The sequence below is a fragment of the Leuresthes tenuis genome, unplaced genomic scaffold, assembly GCF_036924035.1.
Source record: "Leuresthes tenuis unplaced genomic scaffold, fLeuTen1.0.hap1 SCAF_2, whole genome shotgun sequence".
In the NCBI taxonomy this organism is placed as follows: domain Eukaryota; kingdom Metazoa; phylum Chordata; class Actinopteri; order Atheriniformes; family Atherinopsidae; genus Leuresthes; species Leuresthes tenuis.
Genome location: NW_027325356.1, coordinates 26,304,962 through 26,320,132, shown reverse-complemented (window position 1 = coordinate 26,320,132; position 15,171 = coordinate 26,304,962). Strand labels below are relative to the sequence as shown.

The 15,171-nt window shown below is 41.0% G+C and overlaps 1 protein-coding gene across 2 annotated transcripts in view; it reads left to right on the top strand.

Annotated features, from left to right (window-relative positions):
- Positions 1-261: 261 nt before the first annotated feature.
- Positions 262-15,171, top strand: part of pla2r1 (phospholipase A2 receptor 1) — a 28,108-nt gene continuing 13,198 nt past the window's right edge. For both annotated transcript variants that reach the window (XM_072380827.1, XM_072380828.1), the window contains exons 1-17: positions 262-575; positions 2,682-3,062; positions 3,161-3,334; positions 4,888-5,052; positions 5,261-5,374; positions 5,767-5,916; positions 7,216-7,410; positions 7,507-7,670; positions 8,151-8,261; positions 10,253-10,365; positions 10,453-10,619; positions 10,734-10,942; positions 11,408-11,553; positions 12,787-12,871; positions 12,963-13,098; positions 13,190-13,225; positions 14,510-14,670. In XM_072380827.1, the coding sequence (XP_072236928.1) occupies positions 431-575; positions 2,682-3,062; positions 3,161-3,334; positions 4,888-5,052; positions 5,261-5,374; positions 5,767-5,916; positions 7,216-7,410; positions 7,507-7,670; positions 8,151-8,261; positions 10,253-10,365; positions 10,453-10,619; positions 10,734-10,942; positions 11,408-11,553; positions 12,787-12,871; positions 12,963-13,098; positions 13,190-13,225; positions 14,510-14,670 (2,652 nt within the window). In that variant the 5' untranslated portion in view covers positions 262-430. The remainder of the gene's footprint in view (positions 576-2,681; positions 3,063-3,160; positions 3,335-4,887; positions 5,053-5,260; positions 5,375-5,766; positions 5,917-7,215; positions 7,411-7,506; positions 7,671-8,150; positions 8,262-10,252; positions 10,366-10,452; positions 10,620-10,733; positions 10,943-11,407; positions 11,554-12,786; positions 12,872-12,962; positions 13,099-13,189; positions 13,226-14,509; positions 14,671-15,171) is intronic.

Here is a 15,171-nt window from a genome sequence, read left to right as displayed (position 1 = left end):
GAAAACATGCTCGAAAGCCTTGGACGTTATTAAATGAAACCTCTGGGAACGTGAGAGAATCAACGTTCTCAGAAGGTCGGTGGGTTCTCTCCTGCTCCCTGTAGGATCTGTTAAAGTACCCAGACTCTCCCATGTGCATCTATCTGTCATTTTGTTTTGTATCTTCTGAAGCCCTTAGGTTAAAGTAGAAATGAACTTTACTGGCTGTGCCCCAGTGGAAACAGTGTGGAGCGGCAGGAATGCAGCTCTAATAGCGGACAGCAGCAGCTCCTCCGTCAGACGTGACGTCGCTGGTTCCCCGCTGAAAAACTGAACTCGGCCAAAGTTTTCTTTGAGGGGAAAACAACGAGCTCAAAACACCCTGTCTTTCTGACCGAGAGGCTCGGAATGTGCGGACCCTTGATCTTCAACACTGTATCCTGCTGTCGAAATGTTAATGCAATTGTATCGTCGCATCGACTCCGTGGCTGTTGTGGCGCTTATTTGCGTAACTGTGTTGTTGGCGAAAAACTGCATGTGTGCCACCGGGGAAGACGATGAGGTCCTGCACGAAAACCAACTCTTGGAGTTTTACAGTAAGTTAACAGTCATGTGGCTGCAGCTGCTGCCCGGCTGTGCTTCTTTTAATGTTGAAGGGAGCGCTGCAGTCCACAGTGCCTTTCTGAGCTTTAACACTGCAGATAATCACCTAACAGCATCTCTACAGTTTGTAGAGATGAAGATTGATGTTTGCACCGTTCTGATCTGTCTTGTGATGACTGAAATCGAGCTACAAGCTTTCTGAAGACTCTTTACTGTAGTGGCCACAGTCTAAGCCCCACTGCAGCACCAGGCTCATATTACCAAGTTTTTTTAAAATGTTTTTTTCCCCTTTTTGTTATCTGCCATAAAGCAGCTTGAAATAAGTATCAGCAGTGTTTCAGTTAATTTTGAGGAAGAAAATATGTGATCAGAATGACTAATTTGTCACTGAATGTTATATTAGGAAACTTTGAGTCTAGCTATGTTAACAAATAGAGAATTACAACAACTTAATTATCTACAGTACATAAAATGAAATATGCTGAAAATCCAGATAAACCTTATGGAAGATGGTTGAAAACTAATACTGAGTGCCTGTGATGTCCAGACCCTTTTTAGGGCCCTGTCACTGAATGAACTCACAAATACTTCTAAAAACTTTAACATATCCAAGTTAAAGTTTTGCAATACAAGGAAGACACGCAGGTAACGAAGCTCATACTTGTAATCCAGCATCCATGTCAAAGGTAACTGGCACATCTGCTAAGGGACCTTAAAGGTGGAGCAATGAAAGCCATCATCCAGATTCACAGAGAAGGCCTTGCTCACTTTAGGAAGACACCGTCAAGCAAGATTCTTCAAAAAACCCCAGCGACTTTTCTGTTTCTGTAGTGAAAGAATCCACGTGCTGAACTGCATGCCTGCCCCCCACACTTGTCACCTATAGAAAATGTTTGGTGCATTATGACACGAAAACTTTTTCTGCTGCTCCAAACTGGGAAAACTAAAATTTGAAACTGTTTTCTTTAAGAATCACAGCAGCTGAGCTTCTTGGTTCGCAAACACATGAATCAGTCAGAGTCAGTTTAGCACAGCGTTTAAACACGTAGCAGGCGTCATATACAGAATTAGCTAATGGGTTTAATTTAGAATGAAATGTCATTATTTCAACATTTCTCTTTTAAATATTGGGTTTAATTGTTTTTGTTTTCAACTTTCTAATGTTTCTTTTGTTAAAATGGTCTGGTCTGCTCCTAATCAGTCTAGGAATAATGTCAAACATGCAGCTTTGCATATTCTGTGCACATTTTCTGTGCTTTATATTCTGTATTGAATAGGAGACAATAATTAAATCTGTTAAATTAAAAAAAAACTGATATTGCTTTGTTCCAGCTTCTTGAAAGTGAGAATCTTCCACTTTTTCTTTGTTAAGTCCAATAATACAAAAGCAAATATTTCATTTTTAACTTCAACACCTTGTCATTTAAAGTTTTTTGTCACGGTTTCCATGTGTTTCAGGTCAGATTTTTGCCCCTTCAGGACACAGCTAAATGCTGAATGTTGGTGTGGTTATTCCTGTAAAAACACAGAATAAGGATATCCGGACACTTAAAATACATCCCCACATACAACACTTGTGGTCATACAGACATTTGAATCCCTCTTGTGGTGAACGTGCACGCCTTTTCAAAACAATTTTTTCAAGAGCCTAAAATGCAACACAAACAAAGCAAACATTGAATTAGACCTGGAAACATACAGTCTTGTTTTTCTTCCTAAGTATGCAGTCATGATATGAAGGAAGAATTTCTTCAGTTGTTTTTTTATCACTGTCTTGTTAACAGTCAGCATGAAGTCGAGTTGCACAAGCTTTCATGTTAATTGAATAATTCTGACTTTTAGTGGAGAAACATCTGAAAAAGGGCTAGAATATTTAGTTGAAGAAATTATGTGCCTTGTCGTCGTAAATAAATCTGTCCTTAGATCTCAAACTGCACAAATCCATTCATCCTCCTCTGTCTATGGCACACATTTATATCAAGTTCTCTTTTTGTCCAGGATGTCTCACACCCCTCTTGTCCTCATCCCACTCCATCTGCTCCATTTCTCCACGTCTGAAAAGCTCACATTTTCCGCTTTTTTCATCTTTTTCTTGTCAGGAAAGGGTCTGTTTATCCTGGAGAGTGTTCACCTGAAACGCTGCATCACAGTGGATCGCTCCAACCTGGTGCTGGAGGACTGCAAGAGTCCCACAAGCCGCATGCTGTGGAAGTGGGTCTCTCAACATCGCCTCTTCAATTTGGGCACCAGCATGTGCCTGGGCCTCAACATTTCGGACACGACTCAGCCTCTGGGCATGTTTGAGTGCGACATGGCCTACCCTGTGCTGTGGTGGCGCTGCCGTGGAAACATGCTGTATGGGGCGTCCCAGTGGAAGGTGACTGTGTCTGGACGCTTGGTGGTGGTAAAGAAAAGCATTTACCATGAGTGGAAAAGGTACAACACTCCAGGAGAGGGTCCCTGTTCATATCCATATGAAAGTAAGCGCCTAACTTGCAATGTCTTTATTATAAATCTGAGATGTCATTGGTGAGATTTGAAACGAGCAACAATCATGCTGTTTTGGTTCAATTTACAGATATTCACACTTTGTTGGGAAATGCGCACGGAATGCCCTGTGCTTTCCCCTTTAATTACAACAATAAGTGGTACGCTGAGTGTACAACTGAGGGGCGTGAGGACCATCTTCACTGGTGTTCTACCACCACTCGCTATGATCTGGCCGAAAGATGGGGCTTCTGTCCGGTGAAAGGTAAAGTGGACAGCCTGATGTTTTTGGCTTCCTCGCTGTGATGAGTACTTTGATTTCTTGCTCTGGGAAGTTCCTCTTCTTCTTTGAAGCAGGATTCACCATTGTTGATTGGACAATAGGTGACAGGCGGTGTTTGTTATTGTACTTTGTGTAGTCATTTTTGGGATGGTGGGTTGTATGGTATGTGTGCTTAATTTCACATTTATAAGGAAAAGGTGAGCAGGATCAGGCGTGAGGATGGTTTCATACGTGTGGATATTTCTTGGCGTACCTATTTTACAGATTTTGTGATTATGGTTTTTTTTCAGAATGAAAGACGCACATTGAGCTGAATAAATACAAGCTGAATAAATACATGATACATATATTTTAGGGGTGGCTGTAGCTCAAGATGGAGAGTGGCTGTCTGCCTGTTGAAATGTCGATGGTTTGATCCCCAGCATGTGGCCAAGAGTCTTTGGGCAAGACACTGGACCTCAGTTTGCCTTAGATGGGTCCATCAGTGTGTAAACATGTATAATACAGAACAAAAAAAGCTCTACATACCCTGTAATACTGACTATGAAGTGCTGTATGAGTGCAGTAAAATTGCTTTCAGTGGTGAGCTAGTCTAGAAAAGTATTATAGAAATACAGTCTATTTACCCCTGGTTCATAAACCCCTGACAGGCAACCCCATATCATCAGTGATAGTTGAAATATGTTTCATTTAACCTGCACCAAACTGAAGTTCCAGCATCATCTCCTAGTCCGATGCAGGTTGGCAATTCATCACTATCATCCAATCATCCACAGTTCACGAGTGCTTTCCTTTAGCCGACTGTCGCGTTGTTTCCTTCTGTTTAGGTGTTAGTGATGGTTTGCCTTTGGGTTTGCTAAATGGAAATCCCATTTCCTTCAGCTGGTTTCTTGCAGTTCACTCACAAACACTGACCTCTGTTTCTGTCCACTTGTTTTTTATTTAATTTTGTTGTTCATTTTCTATCTTCAGGCATGTTGTCCTCACACAACAAATGGTGTGGTTTGTGATACAGGTTTCCCTTTTACAACCTTCCCATTTTGTTTGTACTTGCCCCATATGTTAGACACAGCTGACCGGGAACAACCAACATCTTTTGCCACACTCTGAGTTGAATTAGCTTCTTTAAGTTGTTTTTATAATCCTTTCCATTGGTTATTCCGACAGCTTCTTGTTGGGACCATGTTTCTTTTTTTGACTTGATATGAAAAAAATGGGTGAAAGTTAATTAAATTAACATAGCAAATTGATTTTAAAATTTCAGTTGTGTCTGACAGAATAATTTAGTGTCATATCCATGATTATTTTATAATTACGAATATGAATGTCCTACAGTATTTTTGCCAGAGTTTGTAGTCATTAATTTGCATCACCTGGTTTTAATTTCTTGTGATATAGTCTATAACTGCAATGTCTGTCTTTTGTCACTAAGACTAAGCTTATGTTAACTCCAGCCCATCATGTGTACGCTCCTGACACATCCTCACACCTGTTTTTTTCCCCCCTACCTTTTTGTTTCACTGCTTTATTCATAGATTCCAGTTGCGAGCGCTTCTGGGAGTCAAACCAAGAGCTGCGGGCATGTTACCAGTTCAACCTGTACACCATCCTGACCTGGAGTCAGGCAATGTCAACCTGCCAGGCTCAAGGTGGAGACCTGCTCAGCATCACCAGCCTGGCAGAGCACAGATACATCAGAGGTAAGCATCTGAGAGGAAAACACTCACGGAAGCCACAGATCTTCAAACTCTCCATCAAATCCACTCTAAATTTGTGCGAGAGCCTTATGCTTGTATTTTTTCAGACCTGCCCCTTACTTAAGGTCATTTGATGTAATGTCTTTGATTTAGTTAATTGCAAGATAATTCAAGAACTCCAATCTAATTTCTTTTTTGTATTTTGGGGTAGATCGACTGTCAAGTGTTGGAGCGATGGTATGGATCGGGCTGAACCACCTTAAGGATGGAAATGGTTGGCAGTGGTCTGATGGAGCACCTCTGTCACTGGTGAATTTCACCACAGGTACTAAGTATTGGACTGACCTCTGAACAGTGCCCATCCACAGCTCCGTAGTTGCACAGATCCTTTTTGCTCCACACTCAGCAGAAAAAAAATTGAGAGCGTAAAAACAGCTCAGGCTTTTAGAAGCTGTTTTGACTTGTGTTTGTGCTAAAAAGTATTGAAGAAATAATGTATTTGTTAAAAGTTTCCTGTCATGTGATTTGTAGAGTTGGCTTTATGTACCTGCAATGAATAATGAAGAAAAAAATTATTCGTCTCTCACTTCAGTGTTTGTTGATGTACACGTGACTTTTTTCCACAACGACAAGTTCCACAGTCCCCAGTGCTCCATTTGAATGAGAATAATGCTGTGGCGTAAGTTAATATCCTGTAACTCTTCCCAATCCCATCAGCTCTGCCTACCAGCCCACTACAGGACAACAAAGAGTGTGGAGTGTACAACTCAGCATATGAAGGCCACTGGCAGAGTCTCTCCTGTGAGTCTGCTCTGCCCTACATCTGCAAGAAAACAACTAATGACACGCTCAAAGCTGAGCCGCTAGGTGAGCGCACATGACAGACACATTCATGACTTTAACGCCGAGCATACGGCTGCTTCCCTGCTTCTTCAGAGGTGTTTCACACTGTTTTGGCAGGTATGACTTTGGAATCCAAGTGCGAAATTTACGAGAAACTTTCTTAGGTCTTGTTACTCTTGGTGTCAGCAGCTGCGCTGCACCTGGGGAGTGAACTTCTGACCTTCCTCTCTTTTGCACTGTTGGCGACTAGACCAAAACAATGTCTGCTGTGAGTTTGTGTTATTCTAGTCTGTCTTCAGTTCAGTTCAATTCCGTTTTATTTATATAGCGCCAAATCACAATACACTTCAATAATACAGTCCAGTTCAAGCCAATTAGAGTCCAGTTCATTGTAATCATAATCCAATCAAATCCAATTAATTAGATTAAAAATGAGTCCAATTCATACGTACAGAGCCTATTCAAAAACAATATCCTAGCTAAAGAAACCAACAGATTGAACCGAAACTTCTCTTCAGTCCAATCTCCCGACCTGAGCATGCCTGAGGCGACTGTGGAGAGAAACGACTCCCTTTTAACAGGAAGAAACCTCTGGCAGAACCAGACTCAGGAAGGGTGGCCAATCGGCTCGACCAGCTGGGGTTTGAGAGGACAAAAAAGATGGGGCAACAAACATCATAACTCCATTCAAAGGATACCTGCTGAGACAGGGAAACACAAGTCAATGACAATGATAATGCCTAATGTACATAATGTCATATGAGAAATTAAACGGGGAAAAAAAAGGATCACCTGAGCCATCCCAAACTATAAGCTTTATCAAAAAGAAAGGTTTTAAGCCTAATCTTAAAGGTAGAGAAAGTGTCTGCTTCCCGGACGTATACTGGCAGCTGGTTCCACAAGAGAGGGGCCTGATAGCTGAATTTTCTACCTCCCATTCTACTTTTAGAAACTCTGGGAACCACAAGTAAACCTGCAGTCTGAGAGCGAAGTGCTCTGTTGGGAAAATGTCTAACAATGAGATCTTTAAGATATGATGGAGTTTGGTAATTAGGAGCTTTATATGTGAGGAGAAGAATTTTAAATTCTATTCTCAATTTAACAGGGAGTCAATGAAGAGAAGCTAAACCTGGAGAAATATGATATTTCCTGTTAATTTGTGGGACAGCCCAATAATAGAGAACTACAGTAGTCCAATCTTGAAGTAACAAATGCATGGTCTAGTTTTTCTGCATCACTCTGACACAGGATGTTCCTGCAAGCCTGTCTTGTTCTGATCAGTTTTTTTTCACTTCTCTCCTCTCCTGGTTCTTCCTTCTACAGAGAATTGGCAGTACATCCATACTGAGTGTGCTGATGGCTGGTGGCCTCATAATGGTTTCTGCTACCATGTGCTGACACAAACGGAAGCTGGAAGCTGGGAGAAGTCTTCCCAGGCTTGTGGCTCTAAGGGGGCAAACCTCACCAGCCTTCACTCTTTGTCGGAGGTGGAACTGCTGCTCATCCTCCTGACTAACTGTGAGGATCTGCCTGCAACACAGGATAATTCTACATAGTTTTTTTTATTATTATTTGTTTGTGTCTGACTGCTATGGTATGTTTTCATGTTCTCAGTTTCTGGAGAGAGTATGGAGGTCTGGATTGGTCTTCGGAAACAGGCGTTGTCGCCAGTGGTCGAGTGGTCCGATGGCTCACCAGTAACTCTAACTCTCTGGCACCAGTATCACCCTGTTCACAACCTGACGGATGAAGCACTCTGTGCCAAAGTTAACAGGGAGGTGGGAAACCCTGGAATACTTCTTTTATTTAGAAAATCTTGTCCTGTTGTGAACAGCAGCAATTGATATTTCCCTTTTTATTTGTACTTATAATACCTATTACTTTCCTGATTAATCGACTAAATTTTCTTTAAAAAAAAAAAAAAGAAAAGTCGCCCGTTTTTCTGACACTCAAAAAAAATTAAATTAAAATCTGCTACTTTAAATGTTTTTATTTGTTTTTCATTTTAATATAATTTCTGGCAGTTAATAGCACAATTTCTCTAATTTGAGTCGCTGAATAATACTTAATGAATACATTTCATTAATGTAGATTATAATGAACAAGAACGGTTTTAAATTATCTACAAATATTGCTGCCAAATGATTTAGTCAGTCAGCTATTTTGTTATTTATCTGTGTCAATTTATCTGTGTCAATGTAAGTATGCGTCAAGTGTTTGCTGTCCACGTGTAAGTAAAATGCTAACCTCTGTCACAGAAAGGTAACTGGCTTTTGGCCTCATGTGATGAGCGACTGCCTGCTGTGTGCAGAAGAGAAAGCCAGAGTCCTGTTCAGCACGGCGGAACCTGGGACGAAGGATGTCCTGAGGTAGGATCACAAGTGCACAAGAACGTACATGTCAGTACGTGCTCACCTGCTGATGTGTCTGTGATCAAAAAAGTCGTTTGACAGTGAGTTCATATCAGAGATTGTTGAACAACATTTAATCTGAAACTGCAGAGCCCTGTATTAGAATTTCACCCACAAGATGGCACAATTCTAGTTAGGAAAAAGCAAAAGATAGTATCTACAGTCAGAAGGAGTTTAGTTTCCCATTGCTTGATACTGAAGTTCTTTAAATACCGATTGTGTTTTTAGGTATCTGTATGTAAAGGACTCATGTTGTCACATAGCTAAATGATTTTCAAAGAAACTCTCTTTTAAGTCTTTCAACAACTAATACTGTTGGAAATGTATTCCTGTTTTTAGTTTTTTTTTAAGTTTGTTAGGCAGCTTATGTGCTGTGCAGTGTAACAAAAGCACTGTTGAGATCAGGGCTTGCACCAGACGGAGCCACACGCCGGCTGCAGTTCAACTTCAGAGCAAGTTACCCTTTCAGAAGCACAATGAGCTGATTCACTCCATGACTGACGTATTGTCTGGCATTCATATTGCTCTCTGACTCTGCTCACCACAATATCAGACTCCTGAGTCATCGGGCTACTTTGTGCTCTGGAACACGAGATAAAAAATTACCCTAAGGGCACAATATCAACCGACATGCTCAAGCGGCTTCGTATGATTCCTGCCAGGGTTTTAGCAAACTAAGCTATGCTTTCCACTAAAGTATGCATGCTGTCCGTCTTACAGCACTTTCCTTTTTGCCTAGTTTTGCTCTTAAAATGAATCCATCAGCAATACAAAAGCATTTTATACTCCAGTGTTTCAGAAAGTTTTGAATTCTATGTAAAGGCAGATGTGAGTTTAGGCATCTGGACCCCGTAAGGAGCTTGAGATTAGAGGGGGTATAGGGGTGAAGGGGTAAAATTCACACCACTTGTCAAAACACGCTTTCCACAGCATGCATTCACATGTCTATATAAACACAGACCTGCGCATATTGCACAGAAATACATCAGAACATAGAATAAGGCCTTTACTGTAGATTAGAATAGGACCAGGAATAGGAGCAGTATGAATATGAAACCTTTGTTTTCAAATGGATATTTCACTATGAGAAACAAAAACATTTATTCAGCAGAGAGATATTTGGTATTTTGGATTGCAAGTTTGAATAGTCTATATTCTGCTTTTCATTGAACAGTAGAAGCAACACATTAAATGTTAATATAAAGATAATATAAAGAACTGGCACTTAAAGAAAACTATGTCAGAAAAAATGACTGTACGGAATTTAGATTTGAATAAAAAAATAATGTGATAAAAATGCTCTGCAATCTCCCCTTACTGTTGGAGCTTCAGGCACACTTTCATTGATACCAAAAACAGGTTCGCCAACTCTCAAGTACCAGAAGCAGTGAGATGTTGACTTTTTAAATATGTTTGAATGCCACGAGACTCCAATAAATTTCCATTTATCTGCAAATCTTCAAAGCCTGGGCTTGTCATCCACACCCAGCCGAGCATAGCCAGACCTGTTTTCTCAGGGCAATGGGTTTGCTGCTCTGTCTTATCATTTTATTACATGTGAAAATGAAATAACAGAAAAACAGTTGTACAGTATTTCTTCAAAGAAGTCACAGTTGTCTTGGGCAGGGTCATGCCCTTAAAGCAGTGTACCAGGCACCTGTAAAATAGTGTCGCTAGTTTTGATGGAGCTGGTGGCTAAACATACCAGAATGTCGCCATTAGACGACAAATATTGGAGACATAGAAACCTATTTGAAACCTATTTGAGAAAGGGCTTCTCTGAGTTGGAGTGTGGTGGAAGAGCGCAGTGTCACTGAGTTTTTTCGGTTCACACATCGTTAACTCCAAAGATTCAGTGCTACAGTAATTAGAGAAAGGTGAAAATTAGGTCTCCACCGAGTATACAGAGGTGAAAAAGAACTCAAGAACTGCTTTTGTGCTTCTTTCAGGGCTGGAGGCGACATGGTCATTCCTGTTACACAGTGACTAGTCATGAACAGAGCTATGAAGATGCATTGATGGGATATTACTGCAAGGCCCCTCTCCTCACTGTGAAGAACAGGTGCTTCATTGTGCAAATGATTAATTGCATTTTTTATCTTTTTTCAACATTTGAGACTGTCTTCTCTCATCTTCCACACATGTGCAGGTTTGAGCAGGCATTTGTCAACAGTTTGCTGAGTGCAAGTGGAGCCAACAGCAGCATGTATTACTGGATCGGCCTTATGGACCAGGACATGGAGGAGTACAGCTGGCTTCCACACAACGGCTACGCTCTGCCCCTCACCTTCACAAACTGGAACAAACACCAGCCAGGTGGCCAGTTGCTGGAAAATGCTTGCTTGCCAATAACAAATAAATACATTGTGGTTGTGTTCAGGTTGAGGTTCATCTTCAAGTGAATCTCCCTTCGTCTTTACTTTTCTTCAGTCAGCACTGGTGGATGTGTTGCCATGTCAGGTGGACCTGCTCTGGGTCACTGGGAGGTGAAAGACTGCAAGTCACACAAGGCCTTATCGGTGTGTAAGCAGAGTGTCAGCAGCTACCATGATGTTCAGCTGCCAGAGCACCACATTGATGCTTACGCCCCCTGTCCTCCAGGCTGGGAATCGCAGTCTGAGCTGCCCCACTGTTTCAAGGTGGGAACCTTTTATCGTGCTCCCCTGCTCTGTCTTCCCTCACACCTCTGACCCTTTATTGTTTTAGTTCTTACCTATTTTAATAGATAAGTTAATAAAGAAAAAAAATAGCTCACCAACTCAGCCTGAAACACACTGAGGGAGATATTAGCATTAGCAAACTCTTCCATCTGTTTATCCTGTGAAGCATGAAGTGTTCAGTTTCAGCTTCAAAACTCCACTAAAAACATATTCCATTTAGTCTCTTAGATTTTAATAAGTCATTTAGGTTTAAATTAGTATCCTTAATTATTCACAGTTGATGCTACAGTTAAGCATGTGCTCCACTGTGCCTGCAGAATGTGCATGGAATTGCTAAGAACAACACAGTCTTGTTTAAAAAGATTAATAAAAACCTACAGAAACTTTACACGTGATACATTTCTGCAATTACAGCTCAGCTGACATGAAGTGTTGCTCTTGCAGGTGTTCCATGATGAAAAAGTTCTGATGAAACGCTCCTGGGTGGAAGCAGACTTCTTCTGCCAGGCCCTCGGGGCTCAGCTGGCCAGTTTCCAGCACTACAAGGAGCAGTTGTTTGTTCAGCACCTTCTTAGTACCATGTTTGAAGGGTTGGTACAGCTTTCCAGGGCTCATCAGTGCAGAAATGTGATGGATGGTCAACTGAGAATTTTTATGTTCATAGCACAGTAAATGCCAACTTTAATCACTCAGTGATGAGGGAGAGAGATACAACATGGCGGAAGTCAATTGAATTAAATCAGTTTATTAAATGCTGTGATAAACTGTAAAGTCATAAGGTTTGATTTAAAATAAGCAGTTCTGCAGTTATCTGGGAGTTTGTCCCAGATAACTCTGGATTCTGGAGACATAAAGCATACCTGATTCTTAACAAACCAGGAAAAATACCTGCACAAGTCTTGCAAATCTAACCTTTTAGAGCAGGGAGCCGGGCTCTTGTCTGAAAATCTTGAATAGAGAGGGTTTTTATTGTCATTATTGATCACAATGATATAGTTCAAGTTTGAAGCACTTTTCAAAACCAATTTTTTAAAGGGGATTAACACAGACCTGTAATCCAGTGGTAAAGCTGTAGATCGCAGATAAGCAAATATCCTCCCTGACCCACCCTCTTTTTCAAAGAATCAGTGGTGGCTGCTAAAGACATGAAAGGCGTGCTGTAAAGCTACTGTTTAGTTTGTTATATACGGGCTACTGTAGAAACTTGATTCTACACTTGTGCAATACTGCAGACTGTGAAGAAGAAAGACACTAAGTGTCACTAATGTCTGAAGATATAACTGGCTCGCTCTAAAGTAGATGATTAATGATTAATGTAATATTCCCTCACCTGTGTAAATTTAAATGTTTATGCAGAAAAGGCCAGACGGTTTGTAGTTTCAGGACCTCAAGTTGCTCGGAGCAACTTTAAATTGTAAATTAGATATAAAATAATTACAATGCTGCTAAAAGTGGAGTAGTAGAGAAAGTGTAGTAGCTGCATTTAATACCATTGCGTTAATCCAGTTGAGAGGCATGAGATCGAATTTTCAATATTTTGGTCAAGGATAGAACTTGAGCTGCAGGTTTTAATGGCCAGTAAACTAATTCAACAATTTAAGCTCTCATCAGTAGCCAATTTTGAATGCAATCTAAGGCTGAAGCTCAGAAAGACTAGAAGCTATTCTAAACTTTTTTTATTCACTGTCATTGAACCAAAGCTGTTTTTCCCAGTGATGGAGAGGCACACTGTCAAAGTTCACATCTTGAAAAGTTAAAGTTTTCTCATACGGATTTACGTTGCAGTGTGTTTGTCTTCTGCTCTTTTTTTGTGTTGTTTTTAGAACAGAGGGTCGCTGGTTCTGGATGGGTTTAAACAAGAGAGACCCTGAACATCTTGGAGTCTGGGAGTGGTCTGATGGTTCTCCGGTAAGTACTTAAAGGCGCTCATTAACGCCTATCTACACTTTGTTATATTCAAAAGATGTGCATTACTAAACCTTTGTTTTGTCTCATGCAGGTGGTGACGTCTTTCATTGAAGATAAGAATGAAGAGGATGACAGGAGGGACTGTGCTGTGTACAGTGACCTGACCAACTCTCTGAAGCCGCAGCCCTGTGACACCAAGCACGAGTGGATCTGCAAGCTCTTCAGAGGTAAAAACCCACATAATACCTCTCTCTACACATCATACTGTATTGACACACATCAGCGCTGTTTTATTCACTAAACTGTTTTATATTGCAGGTGATGAACTAAAGAAACCCTACTGGTACACTGAGCGTAAGTCAAATTGTTTTTGGATGCACAGGCCATAGAAACTTTCTTATGAACTGCTTACTTAAAAAATGTGTTTTTTAAATTTTTAAATCAAATTCGTATAAGCAAATGTATTAGTTTGTTTTGGCCCACCTTAAGAAATGCAAGAAACTTTACATACCCAAATGGACTTATGGGCCGACATGCATATGTAAATACCTACGTGCACATTCAGTTGGCATAACAAGCAGTTTGAAGTAGTTTTTGGCAGAAATCCTCAGATCTCCCTCTCCCCAGCCACCTCCTCTAGGTCCTCCCAGGGGACACCAAGACGTCCACAAGCCAGCCAAGAGCCAATAGTGTGCCTCAAGGCCTCCTCAAAGTTGAACACGGTTCAAAACACCTACTGTGGAAGGTGTGTGGAGGACATTCTGATCAGATGCCCAAACCAGATGCCCAACCATTTCAGCTGTCTCCCTTTAATGTGGAGGAGCAGCGACTCTACCCTGAGCCCCTCCCTGTTCACTGAGTTCTTCGGCCATCCTTTGGAGGAAGCTCATTTCCACTGCTTGTATTTGCATTTTCATTCTTACAGTCACTACTAAAAGCTCATGACTAAATTTGATGGTTGGAACAAAGATCTACTGGTGATCTAAAAGCGACACCTCGCTTCGAACACTTAAAGCAGCTTGTAGATCGTTCTGACTCCTAAGTGCTTTAGTTCTTAAACGTTTCTCCTCTTACTAAAAAGTTCAAACAGACTGTCAGAACAGAAGAAGCCTTTTTCGGTAAGAAAATAAAAGGAATTGTAGTTTCTCTCTGTTTAAGCATTTAGGATTACCATGACCTGGATGACCACAAATATCTCCAAAGCAGAGTTTACTCTGGACTTATCCCAGTCTTTGTGGGAGACCCTCTTGTGAATATACCCACAGGCAGATGTGGACAGCTGTGTAGGAGTTGAATTACCTTACTTTATAGTGAGCTGGGAGAACACGTGTATAGATGCAAAAAGCCAAATACTGGCTATCTGCTGTGTTACCACTGCAGACACTGACTTCACCTCCAGTTCATTAGTGGCTTCCTGTTCTTTCTGTCTTAGCTAAGAGTTTATCTTTTGTATCAGTTGAGCAGCAGTCCTCAACACAGTGTGTCTTGATTAAATCTGAGTCAATAAAATAGATTCCTTCACAGTGGAACAGCATTATCGAATGTAAAATATTATTAGTTTGTCAGTAATTAGAGCTGTGTTTAAGACACATTAGTTCCACTGTACTACTTGAAAACATTTCTTCATACTACTTGCAGAGAGTGAGCCCTGGGTGTTTTACCGTGGAGCAGAGTACCTGCTGGCCAAGCAGCCCTTCAATTGGCACTCTGTTTCTCTGGCCTGTCAGATGATGGGAGCCCATCTGCTGTCCATTCACTCCAGAGACGAGCTTCATTTCATCAAGGAGCGCTTGCGGCGGGTTAGTCACGCCATGTTTAATAGTCTGATTTACATCATCAGAGTGACACGTGAAGATTTGTTAGATGGTATCTACTTTACAATTATTTTGTCAACACGCTGCGGTAAAATCATTCATTTCCATTATCAGATTTTGTAGTTACTACTGACAGGTTTACTACTTTTTAACCTCTCATACATTGTGCATAAAGTGAAGCTACATTTGACATAGACTCAACCTTTCTTTGAATGTTCCTCATCATCTGATGAGTGATCTCAGACAGTAGGTCTACATGATGAGATTAATTAGATTATAGCTATAGTTGGATAATGTTCCTTATTTGAGCAAGGGCAATTATCCAAGTATACATGGCGTGAATAAATGGAATCACTGGCACAAAGCATGTCATACCCCGTTACGATAGGTGGCGCTGTACCCATTTTAACTATCGCTAATAGAGCCATTTCCAGTTCACCCCTTCACCACCACCAACAACAACAAACTCAGGCATTCGAGAAAGAT